This window comes from Rhamphochromis sp. 'chilingali', assembly GCF_963969265.1.
Source record: "Rhamphochromis sp. 'chilingali' genome assembly, chromosome: 2".
NCBI classification, from domain to species: Eukaryota; Metazoa; Chordata; class Actinopteri; order Cichliformes; family Cichlidae; genus Rhamphochromis; species Rhamphochromis sp. 'chilingali'.
In genome coordinates this window covers 2,197,638-2,214,124 of record NC_137930.1, presented here as the reverse complement: position 1 = coordinate 2,214,124, position 16,487 = coordinate 2,197,638, and the positions used below count along the sequence as shown (strand labels likewise).

Sequence of the window (16,487 nt, the reverse complement as noted above, 5' to 3'; positions counted from 1 at the left end):
TCTTCCCTAAACCTGCTGGTCTCAAAGTCCAACAGTTCATCAAAACAAAAGGCACTTAGACTAAAACAAATATAGCTACGTTAATCCTACCATAAAACAATAAAACAAGATACGACCTCTCCCATGCTCCTAGGATGTGGGGGTGAACACTCTAGAACAGGGGTGCCCAATCCCGGTCCTCGAGAGCTACCGTCCTGCAGCTTTTAGATGCATCCTTGTTCCCACACACCCGAATCAAATGAATGGCTTGTTATCAGGCCTTTGCCAAACACGATGGCATGCTGAAGAGGTAATCAAACCATTTGATTGAGCTGTGTTGGAGTAGGGATGCATCTAAAAGCTGCAGGATAGTAGCTCTCGAGGACCGGGATTGGGCAGCCCTGCTCTAGAATGTTACAGACCTCCTAGGATGAGACATTCTTTCAATATGCCACCAACTATATACTTCTACACACAAATGATTACATGCAGCATTCTACCATATGCAAACTTATATCACTAAAAGATTATACTGACTACTAAATACAATTTTCCATTGACACAGCCGTACCACACAGGCTCAAATGTTCTTACTATGAGCGGGTGGAAATCCAAATCTCAGTCAGGAGTGGGCGCATCATCTAAAAGCTGCTCTTTTTTCTGTACGAGTGCAGCAAACCTGCAGCACGTCAAGCCGACTGGACATTTACAACAACCAGCTGCTGACTGAGATGCTTCCTCCTGCATGAAGTATCAACTCAAACCTTCAGGAGGATTCATGCCTGCACGACACGTGTACATTAATGAGCGCCCCCTGCTGACACCGCTGGAGTACACGGCGGGCTCAGCTGTTAGAACCTAGTTGGTCCAACCTGCACCTGCAATGTTGGAAAATGCACTCACCTGGGGAGCTGCCAGCTCGGAACTGCTGCCCGGCTTCATAAACTGTAGAAACCTGTGAGGAGGGGGCGACAGCCCATCACACATGATGATATAAAACATCATGTGCCTGCGATCTGAGACTGTGGCCAACTCACCTGAACAGCTGATGGTTTTTTGTGAGGGCTGCAGCCAGAGACGAGTCTGCGTCGTCTGACGAGCTGCTGAAAAGTGAACAGAGGCCACTTGGTTGCTTTTAATCGGAACTCTGCTGAACTGAACAACTGAACGGGCGCTCACCTCTCAGCTGCGTCTGAGCCGCTCCCTGACTGGCTGTTTGGAGACAGCTGTTGTTTTGTGACCACTGACCGATGTTCACCTCCAGCCTTCACCAGCTTGTGTTGTACAATCTAAAGCAGAGACGTGAGAGTTCAGCACATGTGGTTGTTTCATTAGAACACAGATAAAAGTGAGTGAGCTAGCAGGGCTGCATACCTGAGGAAGCAGGGAAGGAGCTGTAAGCCAATCAGCTGCCCCCCCAGCTTCAACCAGACTCTGCTGATCTGGGACACAGAAACAAGCACCGGAACAAATACAGTCATATGAATAAGAAGGTGCACTCTCTTTCATGTTTCAGGCCATCAGCCCGACAAATAAAGCTCGGCAGCAATAAGATGAATGCAAAAGAACAAATCATGGCACTGCAGCGATCCAGAGCTCAGACTGAAAAGCTCATAAGAGCAGAAATGATGGTAGAGAAGTAGCCAATTGTTAAGAGCAGGTGTTGTTAAGCATTAATGCAAACTACCAGGTATTTTATTTCCTTTGTTTCCTGAGGGGCCACCGCAGCAGATGGATCCATGTTTGATTTGTTGCAGACAAATCAAACATGGATGAAACCAACATGTGTTGAGAGCGGTGAGCCAGAGTTCATATATCTGTTTACCGGGAGGCGGTTGGGTTTGTGCTGTCGGCTTGGGGGAGACGCTCTGGGTTAAGATGCTGTAGGACAGCATCACAGGAAGTCGGTCTCCCTCCTCCAGGCCGTCGCCTGATTTTGTGCTGTAGTAGGCAAACCTCTTCGCCACCAAGTCGTCATTCACACAGATCTGTTTAAGAAAGGTTAATACAAACGTGATCACATGTCTCCAAACAAGTCTGCGTGCAAAATAAAGGCTTTTTAGTCAAACTTCACCTTGATGTCACCAACAGTCACGTAAAGCTTGATAGGGGTAGAGTCTGACTCAGGTTCAAGCAGCACGGCCTCCTTTAGGGTCGATGCTGTGAGATGAAAGACGAGTCGAGCTCAGAGATGCATCGCACCGAAACATAAAAACTAATGTTAATGGCGTTCAAGCAGCAGCAATAACACTCACCTTGCAGCAGCTTGTGCAGGAAGAGCGTGGCAGAGCTGTCCCACCGAGCTGACGGTCTGCAGAAAAACACAATAAATATCTGCAAATGTGCTCCGTTGTAGCCTCCAAACTACGTGAGATGAGCTCGCCTTACTTGAGCTCTGCCTTCTCCTCAAGCAGAGACACTCGCAGGGTTGTTGGTTTGATTCCCGCCAGGTGGAACTTTTGCACCCAGAAAGGCAGCTGAAGGAAGTTTTCCATTGCCACCCGGATCCTTTCAGAGGGGATAGAGTTAAAAACCAAACAGATGCAAAAAAAACCCCAAAAAAACAAAACAAACCACATATATATATATATATACACACACTAGTGATGGGATTTCCGGCTCTTTTTAGAGATCCGGCTCTTTAGGTTCGGCTCACTAAAAAGAGCCGGCTCTTTCGGCTCCGAACCGGCTCTTCAGGTTGTTTTGTTGCTTTAATTAATTTATTATTAACAATAATATAAAATTATGCACAAAAGGAATTACTAACGTAAAAACAAGTGGTTTTATTTATATATGTTTATATATAAATATATGCGGTGGCCCCTAGAGACAAAACACGTACAAACTCCAAAACACATTTCTAGCATGAACTGAACTTCCAAAGCAGAGCTACTAGATCACTTAAATTACACAATTGAAAGCATGTGTGTATTGTTTGTGTATTTATACACAGGCACTCGTATATATATTCAAATAATTTAAAAAAAAAGTTCATTTACCTGTTACTACCACACACCAAATCCGGTCGTTGGTACTTGCTGGCTTGTGTAGCCACAAGATAACAAAGGCTCAACACTGCGCGCAGCATCCTGGAGCACTTCTGTTGTCTTTTGTACGTGTTTTGAGTTTTTATGTGCTTCTGAGTTTTTAAATGCTTCTGAGTTTTTACGTGCTTCGGAGTTTGTACGTGTTTTTACGTGTTTTGGAGTTTTTACGTGTTTTGGAGTTTGTACATGCTTCAGAGTTCGTACGTGATTTGAAGTTTGTATGTGCTTTGTCTCTAGGGGCCACCGTAAATATACTTTTATTTATTCACTCCACATAAAATGTAATAAATAAATCATATAATACAAAAATCAACTATTCACATTTCAAGTTTTAACTATTTAAATTTTCAGCTTTTTCCTTTCACAAATTTAAAGTGAAAAGAACACAAAACACTGCAAACCACAACACAATTAAATATAAATTATAATATGAAAACTAAAAGAACATGCATATTCTCTGTCATATGGACCTGCATGAATAAACTTTCTCAATCCTTTATCATCTGCAACCGAAAATAGTTGTGGATGATTACTATACCTTTCTAATGTTGTTGTCCCTGCCTCTCTTTCTCTCTCTCTGGCTCTGTTCCTGTGCTACTGAGTGTAACTACCGCCCCTCCCCCCTCTGCCCAGCGTAAAGCACAAGGCTCGCGTGCAGAGTGAAGCGGAAAAAAGGTGCGAGAGAGAGGCTGAGAGAAAGAAAAAAAAAAAAAACCCCACGTGACGGCTCGCGATAAGGAGCCGGCTCGCGTCGTTCACGTCAAAGAGCCGGCTCTAAGAGCCATTTCGTTCGCGAACGACCCATCACTAATACACACACACACACACACACACACACACACACACACACAGGTCCATCATCCTATTCATGTAGCCCCTTCCGCCGGGGTTACATGAATAGGATGCAGGTGCAGGCTGTGTAAAGATGCCCCAGAGACAATCCAGCACATAACAGCAGGGTGCAAGATGCTAGCAGGCAAGGCATACATGGAACGCCATAACCAAGTGGCCGGCATAGTGTACAGAAACATCTGTGCCGAGTATAACCTGGAAGTCCCGAGGTCAAAATGGGAGATGCCCCCAAGGGTGGTGGAGAATGACCGAGCTAAGATCCTGTGGGACTTCCAGATACAGACGGACAAAATGGTGGTGGCTAACCAACCGGACATAGTGGTGGTAGACAAACAGAAGAAGACGGCCGTAGTGATCGATGTAGCGGTTCCGAATGACAGCAATATCAGGAAGAAGGAACACGAGAAGCTGGAGAAATACCAAGGGCTCAGAGAAGAGCTCGAGAGGATGTGGAGGGTGAAGGTAACGGTGGTCCCCGTGGTAATCGGAGCACTAGGTGCGGTGACTCCCAAGCTAGGCGAGTGGCTCCAGCAGATCCCGGGAATAACATCGGAGATCTCTGTCCAGAAGAGCGCAGTCCTGGGAACAGCTAAGATACTGCGCAGGACCCTCAAGCTCCCAGGCCTCTGGTAGAGGACCCGAGCTTCAAGGACAAACCGCCCGTAGGGGCGTGCTGGGTGTTTGTTTTTGTTTTGTTTTTTTCACACACCCCTGACATGAGTCTTCCTCTCATCATTCATATAACATTTGGTAGTAAATGCAGCGCAGCTCTCTGCACCTTCATGTCTAGAATCACGCAGCAGAACCAGTTTTAAAAAAAGTTTTCTTTCCTCTTTTTTTTTTTAAAGCTCCCCACAGATTTAGATTTTCAAAATAAGAGCCTAGGGGAATAAATCAGTAACGGATTATCTAAAAATGGACCTCACTCTCCTCCTATCCCAGCATCCTCCTCTGTCATACCAACCGTCTGCATGTCCTCATAAAACTCCCCTGAAGTCTTCCTATTCTCCTCCGTAACAGATAGGCCTCCTGTATTTTTGTCTCCAAACCCATAAACCAAGACTAACAGACTAACAGAAACTAACAGAAAAGGAAGAAAACAGGTGGAGGACCACGTAGCTTAATCTGACACCCCACACTCACTGCAAAGAAGGAAAAAAAGAAAGGAAATAAAGGTTCTCCATAGGATAGTGCCAAGAAATTATAATGTAAGTGACATCCAGAAATGATAGGAGCCATTTTTAAAGAAAGACAAGAACATTTAAGACAAAATAATATGAGATGATGGTTATGGAATATTTTAAAACTGACAGATTGGGTCGGCGGTGCAGACACTGTGCACCGGCTCGTTGTGGTAAAGAGAGAGCTGAGTGTAACAGCAAAGTGTTCAGTGTTCCCCAGATAAGCTGGAGGTGGTCTGCACCACCCTCTCATGCACTAACACAGTCCCTCTCTTGGCACACAAAGGTCGTGTCCAAATTCATGGGCTGCATCCTCCTGAGGACCCAGCCTTCGCGGTCTACGTGGGCCGGGTCCTCAGAGGGTCGGGTAGGCCGGAAGTAAATGGCCGTGAAATTGGACGGTCTAGCCTTCAGATTAGCGTCACCGCTGTCTCGGTGGAGTTTAATAAACTCAGCCGTCAGGACACTGGCGTAAATTCTCGACCGTCTCACACTTCCGTTTAATCAGTTTTCTGTTTGACGTTTATTCAGCTGTGTGAAAACCAAGGAGGAGGGGGATTAATAAAGTTTTATTTTATCTAATCTAATAACTTTAATCTCAGTCAAACCGATTTACTCACAAACAAACAAAACATTGAAAAAAGCCCAACAATAACATTTTTAGGTTGTCTAAGTGACTTATATATCACGTTTAACCCGAGTAGCGAAAGTCCGCGGTGATCTGAAAATGATGTGCCGGGAGTTGTGCCGTTCTCGGCCGCATCAGTAACCCTCGAGCTCCCGGCTAGCTGTCGAGCTGGTGGGTAGCAGACGCCTCTGAAAACGTCGAAGCACTTTTGCAAATATGTGATATCTTGATAAACCGAGCAGATATTTGAAGTTTACACAGCTACTTTCTCGCCTGAAAATATGTTAAAAGTTTATTTTGTGACCCAGAAAGATTAGTATGAGTAATTTTAAAACTTAGTAGCGGCCGCCATTATTGGAAACTGGAGTTTGGCTGGGCCGCGCTATGAATTCTGGGATATGGTGGGCCACGAAGGACACACCCGTCGGCTGCATTCGGAGGAGTCTACGAATTTGAACAGCCTTCGGCGCGTCGCTGTGACGTAATCGGTCTACAAATGCGGCCCCAGGAGGATGCAGCCCATGAATTTGGACACGACCAAGGACACCGTGAAGCTCCTTCTATCCTTCTCTAAACAGTAAACGTTCCGGTCTCCATTCCACCTCCACTGGCTCCCCCCAGGGCTGTGTGCGCTCCCCCCTGCTCTTCATCATCTACACCGATGACTGCAGATCCACACAGCTCTGTCACCTGGTGAAATATGCTGACGACACAGTTCTCCTGTCAGGCCCCTCACAGCACCACGGGCCCACTCTGCAGGAGTTTGTAGAGTGGTGTGACAGATCCAAACTTGAACTGAACGTGAGCAAAACCAAAGAGATGGTGGTGACCTTCTCCAGTAGGCAGCCACCACCACCATCCACGGGAAGCCAGTGGAAGTAGTTGAGGAGTACAAATACCTGGGAACCATCTTTGACAACCTCCTGAAATTCTCTGCCAAGACAGAGGAGATTCTCAGGAAGTGCCACCGATGGCTATACCTCCTTAGGAAACTCAACTCCTTTGGAGTCAGCACACCCATCATGATGACTTTACTACGCCTTCCTGGAAAGCATCATGACCTTCTCCATTACCTGCTGGTTCCACTCCCTCAGCCTTCAGAACAAGAACAGACTGCAGCACACTGCATCAGTGTGCTCTAAAATCATTGGCCTGCCTGCCAGAACTCTGGCGCAGGTTTTCAACCAACAGGCACTTATAATGATAATGGTTGTAGCCGCTGCGATGCTTTCGACCACAACAGGCACAGCTAGATGACATCATCAACATGCGCTATCGCGATATAGTCAAAATCTCTATTGTTGGCCAAATTCATATCGTTCCTATCGTATATCGTTTATATCGCCCACCCCTACTTGAGACTCCAAACACGGTAAACCTCACAAATTTCTCACGTATCAAAACTGTCTCTCTCTTTCGCTCACTCCTAAAACTTCCCCCTCTTCCCAAACAACCAGATGCCACATGTTGCCATATCATTTTTTTGATTGGTCAACATGGTACATTTTTCCACCAATAGAGAAGGAGTTGTTGTTTTCTTTTTTCACCAATAACTGTTGTTTTTCACTCACAAGCAAAGCGTGTTTGCTAGCGCTTAGAAAACGCCGTTTTCTACACTGCAGACTTCTCCCACAATTCCACCCAGTGCTTCCTGCAGAAGTTCTCTGATGACTCTGCAATAGTCGGCCTCATCACTGATGGGGACGACAAGGAGTACAGAGGTCTGACCCAAGACTTTGTGGACTGGTGCCAGCAGAACTACCTCCAGATCAACGCCAGTAAAACCAAGGAACTGGTGGTAGACTTCCGCAGGCACAAGCATTCTCCACTGCAACCACTGAACATCCAAGGTATGGACATTGAGGCTGTGGACAGCTACAGGTACCTTGGTGTTCATCTGAACAACAGACTGGACTGGACTCATAACTCAGACGCCCTCTACAGGAAAGGGCAGAGCAGGCTGTACCTGCTGCGGAGACTCAGGTCGTTTGGAGTGGAGGGCCCACTCCTGAAGACCTTCTATGACTCTGTTGTGGCTTCTGCTATCTTTTATGGCGTGGTCTGCTGGGGCGGCAGCATCTCTGCTGGGGACAGGAAGAGACTGAACAGGGTGATCCGAAGGGCCAGCTCTGTTCTAGGATGCCCTCTGGACCCAGTGGAGGTGGTGAGTGACAGGAGAACGGCGGCTAAGCTGTCATCCCTGATGGACAACATCTCCCACCCCATGCAGCAGACTGTGACAGCACTGAGCAGCTCCTTCAGTGGGAGACTGCGGCACCCACGGTGTGGGACGGAGAGATTTCGCAGGTCTTTCCTCCCCACTGCTGTCAGACTCCATAATAAAGACTTTAACTGAACAAACACACACATCCATACATATGCAATAATACTAAGTGCAATAATCCTTTCTGTCATCGTTGTATTTTTACTCAGTTGTATATAGTATTTGTATTTGTATTCTATTTTTATCTTATTGTATATTTATTTTATTTTATTCTACTGTATATAGTATTTTATTTTATTCTATTCTGTACAGTTGTGTACTGTATTTATTCTTATTGTATTCTAATTTTTGCCTCATAAATTTTGCACTGTCCACTTCCTGCTGTGACAAAACAAATTTCCCACGTGTGGGACTAATAAAGGTTATCTTATCTTATCTTTTACAGTTTCTTCCCGGAGTAAACGCCACTGTTTTATTGAAAACAAAAAACATCGGTTTTACGTGGCCTATCACACAATTTAAACACTGGTATACAGTTTGAAGTCCGCACGTTCGACCCAAGTTGAAATGGAGACTCTGGGCCCGTCGACCCCAGAGGGTTAACCAGAAAGCCTTAAGTTGGCTAGTTATGTATCAGGCTAATGTTTAAAGCTTTCACTTGAGTAAATTAACTCATATTACTGCTAAATAATGTTAGCTAAGTTCACAGCATATTCCATAACAGCGCTGCCATACTGCATCACACTCAGTGCATTTCAATCATTTCTCCAGCGAGTCTGATAGCAAAATAATAATCATAATTTTAAAAAATAGCGTGTGTAACGTACACGTACTGGAAAATTATTTACTAGGACTCAACTATCATGCGACTGGAGAGCGCAAACTCCGCCATTGTTGTTTTCCATCAAACACTCATTAAAACAGCGACCTACAGGAATGTTAGCGCAGCGGTCTCCAACATTTTTTGCGCCACGGACCGGTTTATGCCCGACAATATTTTCACCGACCGGCCTTTAAGGTGTCGCGGATAAATACAACAAAATAAAACCAGTACCGGTACCGAAAAAAAGGAGATTTATTCATAACACACGTGAAAAGACCCAGGAAAACCAAGTAAACGATAAAAACCCTGAAAACCACACATTTCACACCTGAGCCTCAACTCTCGGCCCGGTACCGGTCCGAGGCCCGGGGACCGCTGTGTTAGCGCACTCATCCTCGACTGTCCGAGGGAGGGGTGGGGTCACATATTGAAACAGACACAAGGCAGCCAGGCGGGGAAAATTTGCCTCTACATTTTGCGACTCATTTTATTTCTCTATCTGATAAGAAAACTATTCAATCAGATAGTTATTTGTGGTGAATGAAATACAGTTACACTTTCAAGCACCACATCTGATATTCAAGCACTTTTCAAACCTTGAAAAGACAACATTAAAATCCAAGTATTTTCAATGATTTCAAGCACCCGTACGAACCCTGTAATTTCAATGCTCCCCTCTGGGCGGCGCCTCCGCTGCATTTCCTGCAGGACTGAGAGGAGGAGCGCCACCTTTGTCCCCAAAGCCCCTCTGCTTTTTAGCTCCAGCCGATAAGAACATTTCCAACACCAGAAACATAAACTACTCTACGCTCTTTATACTGCCGACACTTTACTCCATTTTAGTCACTTACAGTTATTTATTCACCTTTCAGTCACTTTAATTTTGAAATTGTGTACTTTTAAAACTGTGTATATACTGTATATCCTGTGTATTTATTATCTCACTCTTTTTGCCTGTTTAGGCACTGTCCTTATCTTCAATGTCATGCTGCTCTGTTGTATCTTAATTGCCCCTTGGGGATAAATAAAGTCTCTCTGATTCTGAAGTCTGTGTGTGGGAAGCCATGTTTTAGCAGTATCAGTTATGTTAAATGTGTTAAATATGAGGATTATCAGTTAGATTTAACCTGAAACCTTATATTTTATTCTGAAGCACTTAAATCTAACCAGCTTTAAAGGCGCTGCAAAGTCTAACTGAAGGCCCAACAGGTTTAAGATTACAGGCTGAAAATGTTCTTGCATGAAGCCTAAAGATATATTGTGTCCACTATTCTGACCCGACTGTTGTGTGTGTGATATGAGGTGGAAGCAGTTTTTCCCAAGCTGCTCTGGTCTTACTGCTCTGAGGGGACGACGACTTTCTCTCCGTGGTCGACCAGAAAGCAACAAGCTTGACAGGAAACCGAGTCCACGAAGATCGACTCCACCACGGCCCGAAACCACGACTTCTTTACCGCCCAGTACACCACATACACCTGACAGGAAAGCACACACAAATCTCCTTACTCTATCACCTCGCCCAACGCAGGAGCAACATTGTTTCTGACGTCTTGATACCCGTCCTTCCTCCAACGACGTAGGCTTTAGCGTGCACACGTCCTGCGTGGTGTCGCGGTAGAAGAGGTTCATCTGAAAATGTAGCTTTTTGTAATGTTCTGAAGTCTCCACATCGCCGCTGAGACCCAAAATGGCACCCCAGAGACACGATGGGTTCTCCACCTGCAGAGTTCAGTTTGAAGTACACATCATCATCACTGTGCTGCATAGAAAGGTATGTTTTGCACCTCTTGATGCTCAGCTTGAACTTCACTTAAATAACTAACTTACATTTTGACAAATTAAAGAAAATAAAGTCTTCAATCTTTGCATTTCATTATTACACTTATTTTGTTTCACCCTCTCCCAGTGACATGTGACAAATTTCCCACGTGGGGAACTAATAAAGGCTATCTTCTGTTATGGAGGTGACAAGTAATCACACCTGAAACACCTTTGTGATAAGTGATATTTTAAAGGTTTAACCCTTTAGCACATGAATCATGACAACCACAATCAGGATTTTTTTATTCATCTTTAGGCATGAAAAGACGGTTTTTGAATTTCATTTTTTTTAAACATACTTTTCTAAGATTTGGTTGGTTTTTTTTACATGTCCACTTAGGTGGCTACCACTCCACGGGCTGACCAGTGGGTGGCAGAGTATGAAGGGACACATGTGTCCAATGTAGTGTTTTATGTGCAAATACACCATCAACACTGACACAAATACAAGAAAACAGCCTTTGAATAGCTGCCCACTGTAGTGACCACTGTGCGTGAAAGGGTTAAATACACCAACTACATCTGCTGGGCATCAAAACTGAACCCGTGAGCCACGTTTAGCTAATTAAAGCAGTAACACAGCCATTAAAGGATCACGTACCTTCAGAACAGATATTTTCACCATTTCTTTATTTCGTCAGTCCGAAAGCAGCGACACTGGAAGAAAACAGTCGGATTTAACAGATTTACCGTTTCTCGAACGCCAACTGTTTAAACTTGAGCCCCGTTAGCTAACGTTAGCTCGCCAGCTACGCTCCGTTTTACTGAAATTTCAAATGATAAAAAGAAGAAGAAACATTTTTCAGTCTTCGGTTAAAACAACTTTTTCCCTGTAACTTGTTTCTGTTTAGCGTCGAATTCGCAGGTCGAACGTACCTGTTTGTGGGCGAAAGCAGCAGCGAGTGTAAGGCGCGAAGAAAGGCAGACGGAGGGGTCAGTGCCGAGTCTGACCGGTAGAGGGCGCTACGGTGCCAGCCTTTTCCTTATTGTAAAAATTTTATTTATTTTGTATTAATTTTATCCATTAAAATATGTTCGTGTATAAAACATGATTGAAGAAAAGGCTGGGAAATTTACCAAATAAATTCCAAGAAAGAAAGGTTAATAATTTACAAGAAAAAATAAAAATAATAAATGAGAATAAAAATAAGATTAAGAAATTCCTATAAAAAATATATTAAAATATAATAATAATATATAATATAATAAAATAATTTTAATTTAAAAGAAAAAAACGCCATAAAACCCGATTCCCTAAGAGGAAAAACCCACAAAAAAACGTTAGAAAAAAATCTTTAAAAAAGGGGGGGAGGCGGAGGGGGATCTAGGAGAGAAAAAAAACACAAATATTTTTAGCACGCATTTTGTCATTTTTACACTGTCCGATGACAAAAGAACTTCCCTCGGGATAAATAAAGTTCTTATATTATCTAGGCCGTGCAGGTGCGCTCTTCCTCCTGTCCTCCAGGGGGCGACGTGGAGGTGTATGTCCGTCATCTGAACACAGGCAGGAAAGGAGGAAAAGAAATGGGGGATTGTGACATTACAAACTGGCATTGAATTACTGGGCAAGTTTACAAGGACATGGTCAAGATCATCCGACAAAAACTGTTTTCCAACCGTGCTGGGATAAAGAGAAAGGTGAACTGAAGAGCTTTGGGTGGACAGTGGGACAGAAAGCAGCTGAACTTAATCTGGACAAGATCAACATAAGTCAAACAGCACCGTTGCCTACAATACCACCATGGATGCTCCCTGATGCAGTAGCATATTTCACATTGTTAAACAAAAAGAACAAGGAGAGGGGGTTTATCTTCACATACAGCGCAGGAATATATTAATCAGTATTGTAGTTATGTCAAAATCTACATAGATGCATCAAAGAATACAGCCAACCAAAGCGGGATAGCATTTATTGTTCCTGAATTTAATATCAAAGTAGGGAAAAGGATCAGTGACGATTTATCAGTGTGCACAGGAGAAATGGTTTCATTATTGTTAGCAGTCCAGTGGGTTGAAGAAACAAAACCACTAAGTTCTGTGATATGTTCAGACTCGAGCTCATCACCGGCCGGTCTGCAAGACAGTCACTCAGAATGCAGACTGACATTCTGATAGAGATCCAGCAAACATTACTCAGAATAATTATGATGGGGCTTGTGGTCACATTCTTATGGTTACCAGCACATCATGAAGTTAAAGGAAATGAAACGGCAAATAGGACAGCAAAAGAAGCAACAAGGAGACCGATGGTAGGTATGGATATTAGTGTTAGTGGGACGGAGATCAAGAGTAGAATGGGATACAAAATGAAGGAAAGGTGGCAAAAGCAAGCGGAGGAAGAGAGGAAAGGGCGATGGTTTTACAAAGTCCAATTTTTTGTCATTTCGGTCCACACTCCACACCAGCTGGTGGCGGTAGTGCACCATTTTGCTGTTTGCCAACTGCCAATAAACCCTATAAAGAAGAAGAAGGAGGAAGCGAGTTAACTTATGGAGGCAAAAGCGAACCCTGGTAGCTAACGTCCTACAGTCACCCAAGGCAACTTTAACCCGCTGTGGCGCTCAGCTGCATGGAGAACAAAGCGCCTGAGCTGCTTAACGCGGTTCCTCCTTACGGACACATGATCTGCAGCGACAAATGGAGAAATTCGTCCTTCATTCAGGGTTTGAAAGGTAAATAAGCACCACGAACCCGGAGTAATAAATATTCACCAAAAATCAGACGAGAACCCGCCTTTAACGTTTTATTATAAAAGTACTGACTTTTAATACTTTTAAGGTTGTGTTTATGGGGGGGGAGTTCTGCATGAAACGCAAAACGCGTGTAGATGTGAAGCCTTATTTTATAGTTCCTGAATTATTTATACTGTGTTAAGTATAGTTTATTTTCAATAGAACATATTTTTTGATGCCAGAGTTTAATGTTAATGTTCAAATATGATAATAATAATATTTTCAAACAAATTCATGCTCTCAGAATTTATTATTAAACTTCAGCTACACTTTTTAAATGATATATTCATAAAACTCATAGTATCAGATATTTGGCCTAAAATTGAATGACAGCTTACGTAGCTCTGTAAATATAGCTATTTGATTTCATCACAAAAATCTGTATTTTATGAGCAATAACAGCAGAGGGCTGCAACTTGGCAGTTTTTCCCTTATTAAGATGTGAATCAGTGAGGTGGTCAGACTGGAAGCATTTGGTGAGTTGACATAAAGTACAGTGCTTTAAAAGCGTCGTGTCGATGTGCAGAACCCAGCAGCATGAACAGCTCGATTTCCCTGTGTTTAAACTGTCCAACAACACTCCTGAGGTTCAGTACGGTGAAATACCTCAGTCACTTTATTACTGATCAAATGAATGATGACGACACATACAGACAGCGGTGTGAGTTCTGTGTGCAGGCAGCTTCTCTTCAGTTTCAGTTAAAGCGGCTTTAATTGCACACCGTTATATACTGCCCCCTTGTGGTCGTCTGACGCGCAACGTAGAATGCAGAAGCCGCTTGTTGCATGTAATGATGCAGTGAGGGGGCAGTGTCAGTCAGATGTTTGTAGCTGTGGGTGTTTGGACTTTTAAAGCACTTTTAAGAAATGTAATGTTTGCTTTTAGAGAAGGACTGGATGGCTCTAGTAACAGTATGCTTTTAGCACCCACAGATCCACACACAGTGAGTGCTTCCCGCTCTGGCTAAAGTGTTTGTGTATTTAGTGCAATGAATTTGCATCTGCTGCAGGTGGAGGTGTGAAAATCATCTTTGAGACTGAGCTCGGAGTGGCAGATTTCCTCCTGCCCAACAAAAGCAGTGTCCTCTACGTCTCTGAGTGTGACATCATCGCAGGAAGCAGCTACAAGAGGAAGGTGGTTCGCTACAGGAACGTAAGTTTGATGTGGAACCTGGAAGCTTCTCGATGATGTTCAGGTTGATATTGGAGGCGCTCCTCGTGTTTGTTTTCAGGCTGGGAGCAGCTTCCAGGAGCTGGTGTTGGTGGAGAAGACCAGACTCAGCGAGCAGTACTTCCCCGCTGTGCAGAAGTTTGTGGTGTTTGACCTCGGCCTGTCTCTGCTGCCCATCAGCGGGCAGGCCGACGCCTCACAGCTCATCGCTCAGATGGTAAGATTTCCAGAATGTGTTGATTTTTAGTCCTTAACTCTGGGTTACGGTACATAAAATCATTTTGCGTTGTTTTTCTCTATGATGTCACATTTTGTAAGTGTGTCATAAAAATATTAAACCCTGCGTAACAAAAAGGATTCAAACCAATCAGAACAAAAGACCAATCAAAGCTGGCCTTCTTGTTGAATTTGAGGCTTGTTCTTGTTGTCTCCAGGTTCACGGGGAGGGTCGGGAGAACCCCTTCAGGAGGAAGAGCTCGTCCCGCCTGCTGGACCCTCTGGTCCTGGCTCTGGTCCAGCAGATCCCCGGGGTGGGCAAGGTCAAAGCTCTGGTGCTGTTGCGGCACTTCTCCAGCATCCAGCAGCTCTGCAACGCCTCCCCCGGCGAGCTGGAGCCCATCGTGGGCCAGGCTGGCGCTCAGCAGATCCATAGCTTCTTCCACAAACACACTGCCGGGACCTGAACAGCTCAGTTCAGATTACAGTGGCCAAAATCCAGCCTTGAGACTGAAGTTCCTGCAGCATCGATTCACACTGAGAGACAACAGTCCTGGTTCCCAGAGCTGAGATGTCTGCACGAGGAGGCTGAAGAAAATGTTTTTACTCTGGCTTGCAGTTGCTGGTTAGGTTGAAGCAATAAAACCTGCACGGTTAAAATGAGGTAAAGGTTGGCGTTTGGGGGAGAATAACCCCGTCGCAGCAGGAATCCTGATCCATCTCACTAATAGAAAAAAACCGTAGTTTAAATTGACGAGTAAATCAGGATTATTTGGCACCCCAGGAATGAGAACAGTCACTGGACGATCAGGGCCATCACTCCTGATCAGAGCCGGGTGACCATGACCTGCACAGCAAACGGCACTTTTCACAGTGGTGCCTCAGGTCAGGCACGCTCCTCATCTTCATCGACATTCACGGTGTTTGCATCCTGAGATGTGTGAGAGCGAAGGCTTCCTGCAAACTGCCTGACGTGTGTCGCTCTAAACCAGGCGCCAGGCTGATGCGAGAATTACTCGCACATTTGTGTCTCTGAGACGACGGTTTGCAGCGCAGCCTTCAGCGTGAGCAGGAAGCGTTGGAGGCAGCGTTAACCTAACATGTTGCCCAGTGTGTTCCCAACTGTCACTGGCCACAGAGCTGAGCCTGAGCTAATTCCACGACTCGGTTCATGTGCCGATTTTTACTCTGCATTATTTATTTTGACCTGAATGATGGTTCAGTTTTAAAGGACGGACTCGGACATCAGTTTGCCTCCTGAGCAGAGAAAAGTTTCCAGATTTTGAATGCATGCAAAACTGTTTTCTACGCCTGTGAAATAAAAATAAAAACAAAGTTTCGCATTTTTTCTTTTTATTGCTTTAAAAATACCTGAAAGTATTATTCTGATGAAATGAGCTGCAGGTTATTCCTGTGTGACCGACTCATTTCAGTCGGAGGATACTAACACATGCACAGACTGCATATGTTGGGGTGTGTGTTACACTTTGAAATTTGGCACACTCGACTACATTAATATCTGTAACTTTATATTACCTCATCGTTCTTCTATATATTTTCAAATGAGCTAATGACAATACTTTTGAAAATATGAAATGTCTTTAAATCCTTACAGAATTGGGGAGTTTCTTTCTGTCACTTAGACTAAAAGAAGACTCTGGTCCTTAAACGTCTTGCACTAATCCCTTTCGGCAGGACCGGGAGAAGGTGAGAGTGCTCGGGCCGTTTTCCTCTCGGTGTCCTTGAACGCCTCTTGGTGAGTCCTGGGTATTTAACATTCTACCCTGGACAGCGGCAGGTTGTTGCGCAA

General features: G+C 44.3%; 2 protein-coding genes across 5 annotated transcripts in view; one reads left to right on the top strand and one right to left on the bottom strand.

Annotated features, from left to right (window-relative positions):
• The window catches only part of tdrd12 (tudor domain containing 12), a 34,940-nt gene extending 23,438 nt beyond the window's left edge, over window positions 1–11,502 (bottom strand). For 3 of the 4 annotated variants that reach the window (XM_080876410.1, XM_080876411.1, XM_080876412.1), the window contains exons 1-12: window positions 11,432–11,502; window positions 11,157–11,212; window positions 10,292–10,453; window positions 10,073–10,209; window positions 2,368–2,487; window positions 2,235–2,290; window positions 2,054–2,139; window positions 1,805–1,967; window positions 1,354–1,421; window positions 1,159–1,268; window positions 1,017–1,082; window positions 883–934 (exon numbers count right to left, since the gene is read on the bottom strand). In XM_080876410.1, coding sequence (XP_080732536.1) covers window positions 883–934; window positions 1,017–1,082; window positions 1,159–1,268; window positions 1,354–1,421; window positions 1,805–1,967; window positions 2,054–2,139; window positions 2,235–2,290; window positions 2,368–2,487; window positions 10,073–10,209; window positions 10,292–10,453; window positions 11,157–11,180 — 1,044 coding nt within the window. In that variant the 5' untranslated portion in view covers window positions 11,181–11,212; window positions 11,432–11,502. The remainder of the gene's footprint in view (window positions 1–882; window positions 935–1,016; window positions 1,083–1,158; window positions 1,269–1,353; window positions 1,422–1,804; window positions 1,968–2,053; window positions 2,140–2,234; window positions 2,291–2,367; window positions 2,488–10,072; window positions 10,210–10,291; window positions 10,454–11,156; window positions 11,213–11,431) is intronic. The other variant, XM_080876413.1, reaches the window with a different exon arrangement.
• A 1,514-nt stretch (window positions 11,503–13,016) lies between these two features.
• faap24 (FA core complex associated protein 24) lies at window positions 13,017–16,012 on the top strand. Its single transcript, XM_080874558.1, has 4 exons — window positions 13,017–13,230; window positions 14,301–14,443; window positions 14,523–14,678; window positions 14,896–16,012. Exons 1-4 carry the CDS (start codon window positions 13,128–13,130, stop codon window positions 15,142–15,144), a joined length of 651 nt encoding a protein of 216 aa, XP_080730684.1. The 5' UTR covers window positions 13,017–13,127; the 3' UTR covers window positions 15,145–16,012.
• The last annotated feature ends 475 nt before the right edge of the window (window positions 16,013–16,487 follow it).

Excerpts from the sequence above, each read along its gene's own strand:
- faap24 (XM_080874558.1), top strand. The coding sequence starts at position 13,128 with ATGGAGAACAAAGCGCCTGAGCTGCTTAACGCGGTTCCTCCTTACGGA. Across the intron at positions 14,444-14,522 it reads AGGTGGTTCGCTACAGGAAC|GCTGGGAGCAGCTTCCAGGA; the intron begins GTAAGTTTGATG and ends GTTTGTTTTCAG. Across the intron at positions 14,679-14,895 it reads CACAGCTCATCGCTCAGATG|GTTCACGGGGAGGGTCGGGA; the intron begins GTAAGATTTCCA and ends TGTTGTCTCCAG.